Source organism: Leptosomus discolor, chromosome 21 (genome assembly GCF_034619465.1).
Source record: "Leptosomus discolor isolate bLepDis1 chromosome 21, bLepDis1.hap2, whole genome shotgun sequence".
Taxonomy (NCBI): Eukaryota; Metazoa; Chordata; class Aves; order Leptosomiformes; family Leptosomidae; genus Leptosomus; species Leptosomus discolor.
In genome coordinates, this window is record NC_141411.1 from 5,884,545 (window position 1) to 5,897,152 (window position 12,608).

At 53.4% G+C, this 12,608-nt stretch overlaps 1 protein-coding gene across 1 annotated transcript in view; it reads right to left on the reverse strand.

Annotated features, from left to right (window-relative positions):
* GNAI3 (G protein subunit alpha i3) overlaps window positions 1-12,608 on the reverse strand; it is a 30,076-nt gene that overhangs the window by 12,654 nt on the left and 4,814 nt on the right. Inside the window, exons 2-3 of the mRNA XM_086476605.1 lie at window positions 823-865; window positions 577-718 (exon numbers count right to left, since the gene is read on the reverse strand). Coding sequence (XP_086332731.1) covers window positions 577-718; window positions 823-865 — 185 coding nt within the window. The remainder of the gene's footprint in view (window positions 1-576; window positions 719-822; window positions 866-12,608) is intronic.

The following is a 12,608-nucleotide window of genomic DNA, read 5'->3' on the forward strand; positions in this document are numbered from 1 at the left end:
AGGAGTCCCTGACTTCCCGTTCTGTCTGTGCCTTCCCCACCACCATGGGGGTCAAGACCTCTGCGAGCGCCGGAGGTGAATGCTAGTAACAGCCCAAGGAATCCACAGAACTGGAGGGGGGGGGAGGGAAAGCAGGGCCTCAAACCTCCCAAAAAACTAAGAGGACAAGTACGAGCAGTAAAAGCAATTAAAATTTATTTGGCACAGCTTAAAGATTAACTGGCACGATGCTGTGAAACCTACTGAAGACTGATGTCGAGCAATTCAAACCAAAGCTGGGAATTTTGTTAACAATTTACTTAGTTTAGACAGAGGTTTGGGGATTTTTTTCTTTTTTTTTTCTTTTTTTTTCTTTTTTTTTTTTGAGTATTCAACCTACTAAAGGTTCTCACCCATAATGTCAGTAAAATACTTGACACTTTGTACGGGTAACATCACAGACTGTGAAAGGTCGTTCGCTATCGTATCTTGTAACAAACATATTTCCACTGTGAGTGTCTTGGACTGAATTTCCAGGATTCATTAACACAATTCACAGCACAGGCTCAGACGGAGGGAAATGAGTGAAATACTTACTGCTCTGGCAACTTCCCCAAAGTCTATCTTTAGCCTTCCCATGGCTCTTATGATTGCAATGATGGACTGGATAGTATTGCTGTAGACAACCACTTTATATTGTTTGCATTCTTCCTCCGAGTAGCCATCCTCGTGAATAATCCTGGAAGAAAACCAAGCCGTCATTCCCAAGCCAACCCAGAAGGGCACCACACATTTCTGATTTCATCTCAAAAACGCAGTTTACACGCCTGCACTCTCACTTACTTCATCTGCTTCACAATGGTGCTTTTCCCAGACTCTCCAGCACCTGAAAAGCACCCAAAAAAAAAAAAAATCCAGTTAGCAACCACATGACATTAAAAAGCAGAATGTACTCTTCCCAGTTCCCACAGACAAGGTGATGGGGTCTGGAGTAAGACACTTCTTGTGCGTTGCTGCTGGTAACAGCTCCGCAGCAGCTGTCCCGGCCCCTGGGAGGGACCCCTGAAGGGCACATCCACAGGTACGTCCCTCCCAGGTTTTATTTACGGATGCTGACAGTCGTGATGCATTCAGCTGCTACCGAAAAAGAAACAAACCTGGAATTTCTGCATTTCCAGAGTAGGCTTCTTGATCACCGAGGCTAGGTCTGGAAAACCAGGATGAGGATTTACCCAACAATTGTCTGTCTACCACCCCCCCTCCTCCAGCTCAGTAACCACAGTCCAAGGCAGCCCTACAGCTAAGCGCAGCCACGCCATCGGCTGCTGCCCGCTGTTACAGAGCTGTGCAGGATGAAAGCATCAGCCTTAACCAACCAGGTGGATGCAAACACAGATCCCGGAGCATTTTTACAAGGAACACCTAATTCAGAAGCAATCTTGTGTGATACAGAGCGGAAGCAGACCCAGACCAGAGCTCCAAAGCACGCCCAACGTGCTCCGGGGGGAAGCAGCTTAAGGCATTACCACCCCGAAACATGTTACCACGTCAGAGCAGGAACACCAAAAGGGATCTTGCAAGTTCCCACGTCCACTCAGCACCGAGTCAGCCAAATGTTGCCCATAATCATTCCAACTAATGGTTTTTTTTTTTTTTCCCGTGATGGCAAGACGAGGTGCCCTCCCACGATCCACGACTGGGGGTGAGCGCACACCGATGTCACGCCGGAGCTGGACACTTCTTCAACAGCTCCGGCAAAATCCGACGACGACACCTGGACTTGAAGGGGCAAGGAAGGTGTCTGAGTCACCAGGAGGACAATCGGGGACCTGGGTTCCTGCTCGAACCTTCCAGCTGCCACCACTGGTTCCCACAGCCACCAGACTGCTCTGGGACCTCGGCCGTGGCACACCGGTACGCGTCCACCCGCAGAACACGCGCGGCAGATTTTCATGGATGACTGAGCTCTATTCTCTATCGTTTCCCACAATGCCAAGATTATTATTCTGGGAAACCGAGGATAAAGAGCCCCGTGGGTTGAGCTCGGAAGCGAGCCTTTGCCACAGGGTGATTCCAGCTGAAGTATTGGACACGCAGGCTTGGACATGCCCACGCTGCGAACAGCCTTTCTTCGGAGGGAGGTGGGGGCTGCGTGATCCCTGCCTGCCTCCAAAACAACAGCCAGTTCATCCGCTTTTCAATGACAGAGCACTCCCAAACCGCATCCCCCGCCCCCTGGCACAAGGCAGAACCCCCCCTTGCACACCCCTGAGACGCTTGCACAGCTCGGTGCGGCCGTCGCCTGCTCGGGGATTCAAAACCCCCCCGTGACCGGGCTTTCCTGAGCTCCACACGCCCGTCCCAGCCGGGCGGCACGCGAGAGGCACGCCCGGCACCGGGATCGCTCTCCCTCGTGTGACCGCGCCGCCAGGAGACCAACGAGCCGGACCTGCCGCTGGCTCCAGGGCTCAGAAGGCTCACGCTGAGCCGCAGAACTGGGTTTGCTGAAGGCAGAGGAATGAAGTGGAGCCTGCCTGGATTGGGATACGTGACTCAGGAGACCCTGGAGGGACTAGAAGACCCAAGCTCCCGTGCACTTCTAGCATCCAGGCACCAGATGTCCCAGCTGGCGGAGTCTCCGCAACGCGGCGGCGTGCTAACCCACAACGGCCCTGCTACCAGCCAGGTGAGCTTTGCTGGAGGAGAAAAATTGGGTTTAGATTGTCAGACCAACAGGACAGAAGAAAAAAATATCCAGCTTTGTCAGGCTGTGAGGACTGGGCTGTGGCATATTTCTCTGGGAAAAAAAAAGCAAGTGCTACCTTTGGGAAGCACAGCTTCCAGGGAAGAGCTTCCCAAGCCTCTCGCGGCATCCAGAGAGGACAACACGGCATCCCAGTTTCACCCTCACGTCCTCGAAGCCTCAGGAAGGCCAGCTCCCAGGAACAGCACCACGAGCCAGGGGTCAAAGCAGCAGCGCTTTTGAAAAAGCAGAACTCGCGTCTCGGTCTCACGGCTTCAGGTCACATCAGGGGAGGAACCAAGAAACCAAACCCCTGAAGATAAGAGGTCGCTTTGTAGCGTTTGTGTTTGTGATAGGCACAAATTATTCCCTTGCTTGATTTTTTTGTGCACCTTTCAGCCTGCTCATTTCCCATTCCTTCAGGTTTTTTTTCCCCTCCAATGTCACTAGTAAAACCCTGTTGGCTGATAAGGGAATTAAAAGTGCTGGCAGAAAGGCGAAGGTGAAGGTTACAGCGGTGGCCGGGAAGGAGCGAACACAACTGCAGCTTTCTGAGCAGTCGCCCACCGCAGGCAGAAGCAGCTCATTCACCGGCGCTGAACACGCCGTGCCAGCCTGAGCCCAGACCCGCCGGCAGCCACCAGGACTGAAGCAGGACCACGCAGCCTTTACTGCTGCTATTTCCACTCCCAAGTTCATCCCGCTCGGTTCCCAGATGTCCACCAGGGTTCCTGAGGCTCCACTGCCACGTCAACTTACAACGGAAAGTTTCCCCAACGTGGGACAAGGTCATTCTCAAGCTGAAGGTGCGTTTCCTATTTGCACTTCGACAGCTTCAAACCAAACAAGCGGCCAAAGATTTTTTTTACAGCTCTTGGTGGCTGAACGGAGCGGATGCAAATCAGCCTCTTCACACGGCAAGAGCCTTCGCAGGAGGACAAGCACGTTCACAGCAGGCTCTCCGGCTGCCAAACGGGAGGAAAATCAAGACAAACGGTGCCTTAACTCATTCTACCCATTTGCAGGTGTCATGGGGTTGTACCCCCCCATCACAGGGTGGCTGGACAAGGGTTTCTGCTTCTTTGGGTCCGTTTCGCCTCTCTATTCTCTTGTGCAACACAAGAAACACGCTGGCGTTCAACAAACAAGTGCCCAGGGCCTGTCCTGCACAGCTCCTGGGGGCGCTGCGGCCAGGACAGACCTCTAAGAGCACCGACACCTCTGCGTGCCGATGGCTCAGCTATCGCCCCTCGTTCATCCGTCTCGACAGCCCCCTCAAGGGACTGTCACACCAACAGCTGCTCCGCACGGCAGGAGAAGAGTTTCCAAGACAGGGCACGAAGCGCAATTTAAATCAATTAGCCTTTCGTTTGGGTTGAAGGGTGACCTGATTAGAGCCTCTCGTGACAAAATCCTTCCAGGCTGCCAAGTTAAATGTCTGCAGACCAAAGAATTTCAACTTTTAAATTACTCCTCAGCATTAGGCAATTCAATTAATTTTTTTTTTTTTTTTCCTTCCCTCATGCCTTAAAGAAAAATTCGGCCTCAAGCAGAGCAGGCAATTTAAACTAGATTCCGCCTTCGAAGCCATTCAGGAAGCATTAACAGGGATGAAAAATGAAGCACATCATAAGCAGAATCCCCCCAAATCTGCTCAGGTGTTGGAGTTAACACCTTCCACCCAAGGAAATCCCGGGGCCTGCAGCACACTGTGCCAGCAGGGCTCCAGCTACGGCGAGACTCCGTCTGAAACCAGCAGCTCGCAGGAAACATCCTGCCCTTCAGAGTTTTCTTTTGTTATCGCCTCTCCTCCCAGCTGCCAAGATGTCTGCGCCTCTCCTCCGGCCGGCGCGGATTTTAACCGAGACAGCACCAAGAAGGGCTTGGGAACGTCCCTGTGCTCCTGCTGCGGCTTCTCGGGTGCTCGGCACGGCAGCGTGTGCGGTCAGACGTGAAAAGGTTCACGCTCTACAGGCTCAGCCCTCCCACGCTGGCAGGAACACAAACCCTCACTTTTATTTTCCCCAGCCTCCCTCCCCATCGCCCGTACTGAGGTGCCGCGATTTGAAAGCTTCGGTGTCCCAAACCAGCCCAGAGTCCCAACAGCAGGGATGTCGAAGAGACTTTTGAACGTAACCTCTCTGGCTTTGACTTCTCATCGTCACATTTGCTGTCATTTCCTCCTTAGAGTACCTTAAAATAATCTGCTGCTGCAGAACTTGCACTACCTGTCATTTGACTGACAAAACAATATCAGATACAATTATGCCATGACAACACAGCCACGTTGGTTATACAACACTAATTCAAACCACACTCTGTTAACCCCTTCCCTTCTCATTCCCAACCCCCACACACTTCAGTGGGGCTGAAAGAGCAGCAGTCCATGCTCTCAGAGGTCACTCACCCTCTCCCTTCTAAGGGACGAGCACACGTAGGAACTGGTGACCCACATCCTCTCCACCTCTCTCCTTGCCAACAGGCAACCCAGAACTGGCTCCTACAGCACACACTAATGGCAGTCACAGCCAGGCAGTAAGTCACCTCCTCTGGGACGTTATTCCTAAAGGAGTTTTTCTTGATGTTCCAGGTCCTCTCCCAGACTCGCTCTTTCCTCCTGCAAGAGCCACCCAGACCAGGTACCTCATTAAACAGTCATTTCAAAACGCCTGCCCTCCAGCTCCCTAATCATTTGCCGGGAGCTCCTGCTGGGGTGGCAGCTGCTTGCCGACGAGGTGGCCAACGTCAGGCACGGCCTCATCTCCATTGTTCAGGAAAAATAATAATAAAAAAAAAGGCATTAACGCTGCCCTGGTCTATTCCGAGATACCCGTACTACGTCCTCCCACGCAGCGCAAGGCTTTTTCAGGGGCCTCTCTCGCTTCGTGCCCACGCTTTCCCTCTTATCTTCCACCCCACCCCAGACAAGGTCCACAATCATTTGCATTTTAACTTTCCAGCCCGAGCTCGCACGTCTCCAGGTCTCCCTCCTGTTCTTTGTTGCTTGAAACGTCTCTAAACGTTTGCAGATGTACCACGCCAGCTGCTCTCCTCCTTCTTCCCAACCCGCTGGGGTGGCTGTCAAGGGTTTGCATAAAGAGCTCCGTGTTGGACCTACTCGATAAACAGCTTTTAATCCTCCCCCTTTGTTCCCTGCCATCACGCAGCTCCATCCACCCTGATGCACGGTGCTTACGCTTAGTGTGGCTTCAGCCTTCAGCCAAGTACCTTTAGTGGCGGTGGTGGGGCGGGAAGTGGGAATTTAAATGCTACTGAAACACGGCTCCGACCGGCAGAAAACCGATGCTTCGCATTAGAAATGAAGAGGACGAGCACAAGGGGATAGATAGAGTTACCCCGAAATTCTGACAGACTCCCCAGGCAAAGCACTCAGCCTCTGGGATCGCAGGCAGGGACCAGATGGGGAGCTAGAAAGAGTTCAAAAATCATGAAATATGACTCCGTATCCTAACTGGGTTGAATAAACAGGAAAGTCGAAGCATTACTGGGATGTTTCCCACTGTAAAAGGAAAAGCAAACCTTCCCTTTTTGCTCCAATTAGCGCGGCTACACGGGGATCACGTTTCGTCACGAGAAACCCGGGCTGACCTAAGCGGAGATGTCGTAACTCCATGGAAAAACTGTTTCAAAAGCCATAACTTCTCTTTTCTCAAATTAGCAGCGAGGAGCCTAGTTATCCCACAGCTCTGCTGGCGCACCCTCGCCACGAAGAGCAGCTCATCTGTCACAAAGCATTTGCTGCTTTTTCTCATCGTGGCTTGCCCCACTTGAGCGATGCACGCTCTGCAAGAATTCAGCGAAATCCTTGTTCTTCCACACGTCCTCCAGCCACCAACCCCCCCCCCTCCAGCACCGCAGCTCCCACAGCGCCCCGGAGCTCACCCCAAACCATCCGAATAACCCTCCCAAGGCGCTTAGGGGAGAGCTTGGCACCATCGGCCAGCGCTGCACTCCCTTCTGCTGGAAGGGTGGCGCGAAGTCCTACAGCCAGGTCCCTTTTCCCTTTGGAGGGGGAAGGGAGAGGGGAGGGAACCTGAGCAGCTTTCGAGCCGTGTTAGTACTCGCCCTGCGTACAAAGGGGGGAAATTATCACCCAACCACTTCCCCTAAGGAAGCCGGAGGCTTTCCTGGAGCAGGGGATGGGAAGCCAAGCAGCTCTTGGCACATCCACACGCCGGAGATTACAGGGAAGCGAGCGACAAGCAAGCCACCTAAACACAGCCTAGGCTGGGAATGACAGGTCTACGCAGCTGCACCCCAGATAAAATGTTTGCTTTTAAACCCAGCAGTGAATTCACCCTGCTCGGGAAACAAGGAAGGTAGGTCAAAGACTACCTACGTCTTCCAGACACGAGCATCCACCATCAGAAGGTACCATTTTGAGTGCTTTTCATTTTTATAAAGCTGCATCCAAACTGCATTAAACTGCACTCCGGGTGAGGAATTTTTTCGCCCCCCAATTAAGGGGAAAAGCCCTGCAGCGTCTGAAAGCTCCTGAGGAGAAACCATGTTGCTGCTGAAACGGATTCTTACTAGAGACAGAGGAGAGAGGCACCTGGAATATCCATTAAAGTACAAGCAAGGAAGACAAAAAAATTAACAGACTGACATGTTTCTGATTTCTAGCCCCTGGAGGAGAGCACACACAGCTTGTAACTACAGCAACGGCCCATATCGGCTTTAAAAATCTCAGCAGGGGTTTGGCAGAAACTTTGCCAGACCATTCCTGAGGCAGGATGATGCTGCAACCCTTGCTGAACTCCGAAATCCACGGGAATTTCTCAGCGTTGCCAACATCCCCTCTTCAACCAGCTGGGGAATAACCCCAGACGTTTGACTCGAAGAGCCTGAAGCTGCAAGGCTGAGTTACGGACCTGACACGACCCTTTCGTGCCAAGGTGCAGCCATGAAGCGACCCGAACGGCCTGGCTGCGGTTACAGCCCACCTGCAAAACCCCAAACCGAACCATCTTCCCTCTGACAGACTAAAGAGGGGCCAAAGCAACAGCACAAACCCGTCAGGAGCCCAGCCCCTAAAACACCAGGGGAGCCATTGCAAGCACGGAACAGGAGCCATTCAAACCATTATCAACCCCCGGATATCTCCCTGATAAAACAGATGTTTCCTTTTGTCAACACGTACCCAACACCCCACCCCAGCAAGCGAACGCGAGTTCTTCCCCTTCGACACCACCAGGCTCCTTGCCACAGCGCTGCCCTCCTGGAAAGGCTCTTGGACGCCCCGTGCGCCCTCCTGCAGCCCCTGGACCCGGAAGGCTGAACTATCGGGTCCTCTTCCCTCTTCGCTGCTTCCCTCCTGAATTCAAATCCCGACATTCCCACCTTCTTGAAGACGGATTTCCAAGCAGAGGCGAGCTGCCATCCCGGCTACCGTGCGCCTCATCTCCCCTTGTCGAGGTTTTGTTATTTCAGGGTGCCCCTGGAAAGCCTTTGGATATCACAAGAGGGGTTTCTACAGAATCAAATGCAGTGAGAAAGGTGGGAATTGGGAAAGGGGGGAAAAAAAAACCTCAAGAAATGAGCAGCAGTGTGGTACCACTGGGCCTCAAAACTACAGCTATTGTTAGAAAAGTCAACGGGAAGCGGGACAGCTTAGGTTGACCCTTCTGCTTTCACAAGAATAACTGCACCTTGGAAAAAACCAACATATACAAAGAAAATAAGGCCTGTGGGCTGACCGAAGCTTATCTTTGGAGGTAAAAGGAGCCAACTGTACAGGACAAACCACTTGAAGCTGTCGCTGCCTCTGGATGAAACACAACCGGAGGTTGTTTAAGGACTGCCACTTTGAAACCCTCAGCACCAACAAGCCCCCGGATCACTTGGACAGGGCACTGCTTTGCCCACTGCCTTACCTGGGCTGCAGCTGATACAGTTTCCCCCCCCCCCAAAAGGTACCTGGAAGATGCTCAGGAGCAGCAGCAGCCCCGGAGGAGGATTTCCCAACACGGAGGCTGCGGCGCAAGTGCTGTGTCCGGGTGGCTCCGGCCAGCCCAGGCCACCAACCGCCCGAGGAGCTGCAGGTTTCCACTTTGCTTTCACACACTCAGATCACGGGCACCTCAGGCTGCGTGCAATGGCGTTTATTTTCCATATGAATCTAATAATGTCCCCATATGAAAAAATCAGGGAAAGAATTCGTCTTAAATATATCATTCAGCCACTCAATGTGCCTTAAAACATTGTTGGCATAAGCCAGAAAAATTAAAGACTCGAAACCATAAATGCCTCAGTGAGGAGCATTAACCCCTGTGCTAAGATTTATAAACCTTTTTCTTTTTGCCTTGAAACAGTCAGGGCATGAGCTTTGTTGTGCTTAAAGGCTTTGAACATGTAACAATTGCCTTAAAGCGGAGATTTTTACCAGGTGCCTCACAAGAGAAAGGCTTCGAGCACTTGGCATGGCAACCGCCTCCACGCAGGGCAGCGCCGAGGCCAAAGCCCATCCATCAGCCCAAGGAGCCGGTGCCAGCACGGGGAGAGACCGGCAACCGACTGAATGTGCAGCATTGAAAGCAGACATGGTGCCACACGGCAGCCTAAGGGACTGGGAAACGCTGGGTTCAAAGCGCCAGCTCCGTGGTTAAAAACATCCCGTGACCCTTCAGGAGACGGAGGTATCCCCAGGGATCCTGCACCAGCCCTGCTGACCACGGGGAAACACCGGGCTGGCAGAGCCGGCCGCCTGCTAACGCACCACGCGGACCTGAGCGACCGTCGCAGCCACCAAGAAATCGCTTCAGGAGTCGCAGAAATAGGCACCAAAACACGCAATTACAAAATTAAAGAGGTTAAGAGGGTTTTTTTCCTGATAAAATGAAAGATAAAAACTGGAAAAAGGAAAAAAAGACACGCCTTGGAAGGCAGGCAGCGTGGGGTTTCCCCTGGCTGTTGCGCTGGATCTCGGTGACCACGGAAACTTGCAGAGGCCCAGCTAAGAGGGCAACTGGTTTACAATCACTGGTAGCCATGAAGCGGCCAGACAGCAACTGCTGATGTTCCTCTGGCATCACCCCCCAGGCCCCTGGCCTTGCTCTAAACCGACAAGACACCAAACGTTAAAGCAGTGACTCCCCAGGACACTGGTCCCACAGCCGACGGCCCTCTGCGCTCCAACGCCCGCGAGGCCAGGGTGCGAGAGCACTCGGGTGGCAGCACGAATGTCCTGAACTTTGGCAACAGCCCTTTTTACCTTCAATACACAATAATTTCTTGGACAAGAAGCTGTTTTCATTCCTGCCCAGAATCAAATCCAAGTTCAAATGCCGATTTGGGAGAGGGACGCCAACAGCCGCGTGACCGAACCCCGACTCGGCAGCGCAGCCACCACCGGCACGGGGGAGAAGGGCTGTCACAGCTGAAGCTGCCCAGGGCCACAAGCCCAAACGCCTCAGAAAACATTTCCCTGGTGGAAACGAAGCTTTCATTCCCACCATGAAGTGGCCAACTGGCCCAAAGGTGAGAATTTTAAACACCAGCTGTGCCCTTCTCCTCCGTGAAGCCAGCACCAGCTACGCCCGTGGCAGGACGCCGCAACAACCTGCACCGTCACCAGCAACCTGTATCCTAAATTCTCACTGAGGGAGCCCCAAATTCCCTCCCAGAGCACTCGAATCCTTTCTGAAATCAGCTGCAAACACCTCATCCCCTTCAGGAAAAGGCCCCTCAAAGAGCCAGCCCGGGCCTTGTGGGCTGCAGTTGTTTTTACAGCTCTTTGAACAACGCTCCTGGGGGTGGTTCACACCAACGGCGCCTGCTGTTGAGCAGCGTGGTCCCCAGACACCCACCGACACGCAACGGGCTGCCGGGATGTGGCTTTTGGCTGAAGATCAAATGAAATCTCTCCCGGCTGGGCCTCCTGGGCACCCCTTTCTCACCGACAGCTCCTTCAGACCCACGTTCTTTGCGTTCAGATTTCAGTCGGGGCAGGAGGAGCAGCTCCCAGTGAGGCGCTGCCGCAGCTCACAAACGTCTTCCCTAACCTGTCGTGACAGTCACCCTGAAGACACGCTCCATGGCGGCTCCTTCATCCTCTGAAGGCCATGGAGTAACGCAGCAACACCAACCCTTCCCGGGCAGGACTCACCCAAGCGGATGCCCTCAGAGATACGGGATTAAAAAGGTCCCATCTGGTCTGCTCGGATACCAGTATGGGTGTCACAAAACAGAGAAAGGCCTATAAAATGGGAGTTAGATCAGAAAGCAGCAGATGACTTGGAAGGGGAGGGAATGGTGGGAAGGGAGGGGTTTGGAGAAGATTTTCATTAGCCTGGTCCGCCGAGTATCAAGTTTCTTCTTGGGATGCGCCTGTTTTCCAACAGTCAAACATCCCCTGGATGTGACGCAGGGACAACAGTCCCGGGTTGTTAAAAAACACTTCTCCAAACAAGCAGCCGGGTGGGGAACAGCCTGTTAGTTCCCCCGCTGAGGGAAAAGCTCATTCCTCAAACACGAGAGAGCTGGCGGTGGCTGGAGACCCCAAAACACAGAACTCCAGGGGGCTGAGCTCCACCGGCGCCTCCGTTCATCCCAGAACCCAGATCCTCGGATCGTTGTTTGTTTGTAAAAGCTCACCCAGGCCTTGCCACCCTGGTAAGGAGAGAAGGTTAAACGAGGCAGAGAAGTCACCAAACACCAACTGAGAAAACATGAAACAAGAGACCGGGATCGGATCGCCGCCACCGCCGGTACCCGCGGGGGAACAACGGGTGACGGCGCGGAGGTGGGGTGTCACCCCGGTCTCGCCACCTGGTTTAAAAAGAAAAATAATCAGCATCTGTCAGTCACTTCAGATACAAACCCTGTTCAGGTCGTCAAGAGACGCTGTTCGAGCCCCCTTGCCTGAGGAACGAGCGTCTCACCCAGCTGAAGTGGGGAGCATCGTGCCTTTACAGCTATAGTTGCTGATAACGTAAAAAAAAGCCACGTTCTAATTAAAAAATTTCCTCCTCACAGTACACTCTCCTCTTCCAAGAAAAGTTATTTCAACGCTCTGCCTCAGAACTTAAAGAAACTCGACCCACGTCCAGAGGGCTCTGGGAGGATGGGGTGAAATCCCAGTTCCCCAGCCAGCCGCTCCACCTGTAGCTGGGCTGTTACGAGTTGTCTGTCCTCAGCGCTGGGGCCCAAACACACTCCTTCGTCCGTCTTTACACGAGCACATGACATCCACGCAACCCAGCCAGGAGCCGTCCCATCCCACAGCTGGCTGCCAGCGTCAGACGGGCCACCCTGCCGAAACCAGACGGCTGCACCTACGCAGCAGCACCCAGCGAGGCGAGACCAGCAGCTGCCCCCGTTACATCGCAGCTGACTCCTCAAAAAAAACCAAAACCAACCAGCCAGTGAGGTGAAGTCGCTCTGCAGAAGGACTGTTCTGCAGGTAAGCAGCGTTTTGCCTGCCCTGCATCTGGTTTTGGTGGGCGAAGGGCAGAACCGAAGGCCAAGCAGGAGGTACAGAGATCCTCTGCTCGATTCTCATCCAGACAGGCGGGAAAACATGGCTGGAAGCCGCAGCTCTGACACCTGAAGCCAGGGAAACACCAGCACCAAGGCAGATCCGACCTCCATCTCGGTAGAGGACAAGGGCATCAGGTCCTCCAAGAAGCTCAAAGCACAGAGGAGAAGCGCCGTGTCTTCGGCGAGAAGTTCTGACCCGTTACCAAATTGCTTCAAGCGCTGGGAAGCGGCCACCAGACGGCTGTGACACCCCTGCACGAAGATGGGGACGTCTCAAACATCAAGAGCACCTTTCACAACCCGAGCTGGGCGTCAGGCGCTGCCCTGATCTCCTCACAACTCCCACTGGTTGCCTCTCCAAGCGAACTGGATGGAGATATTTCAT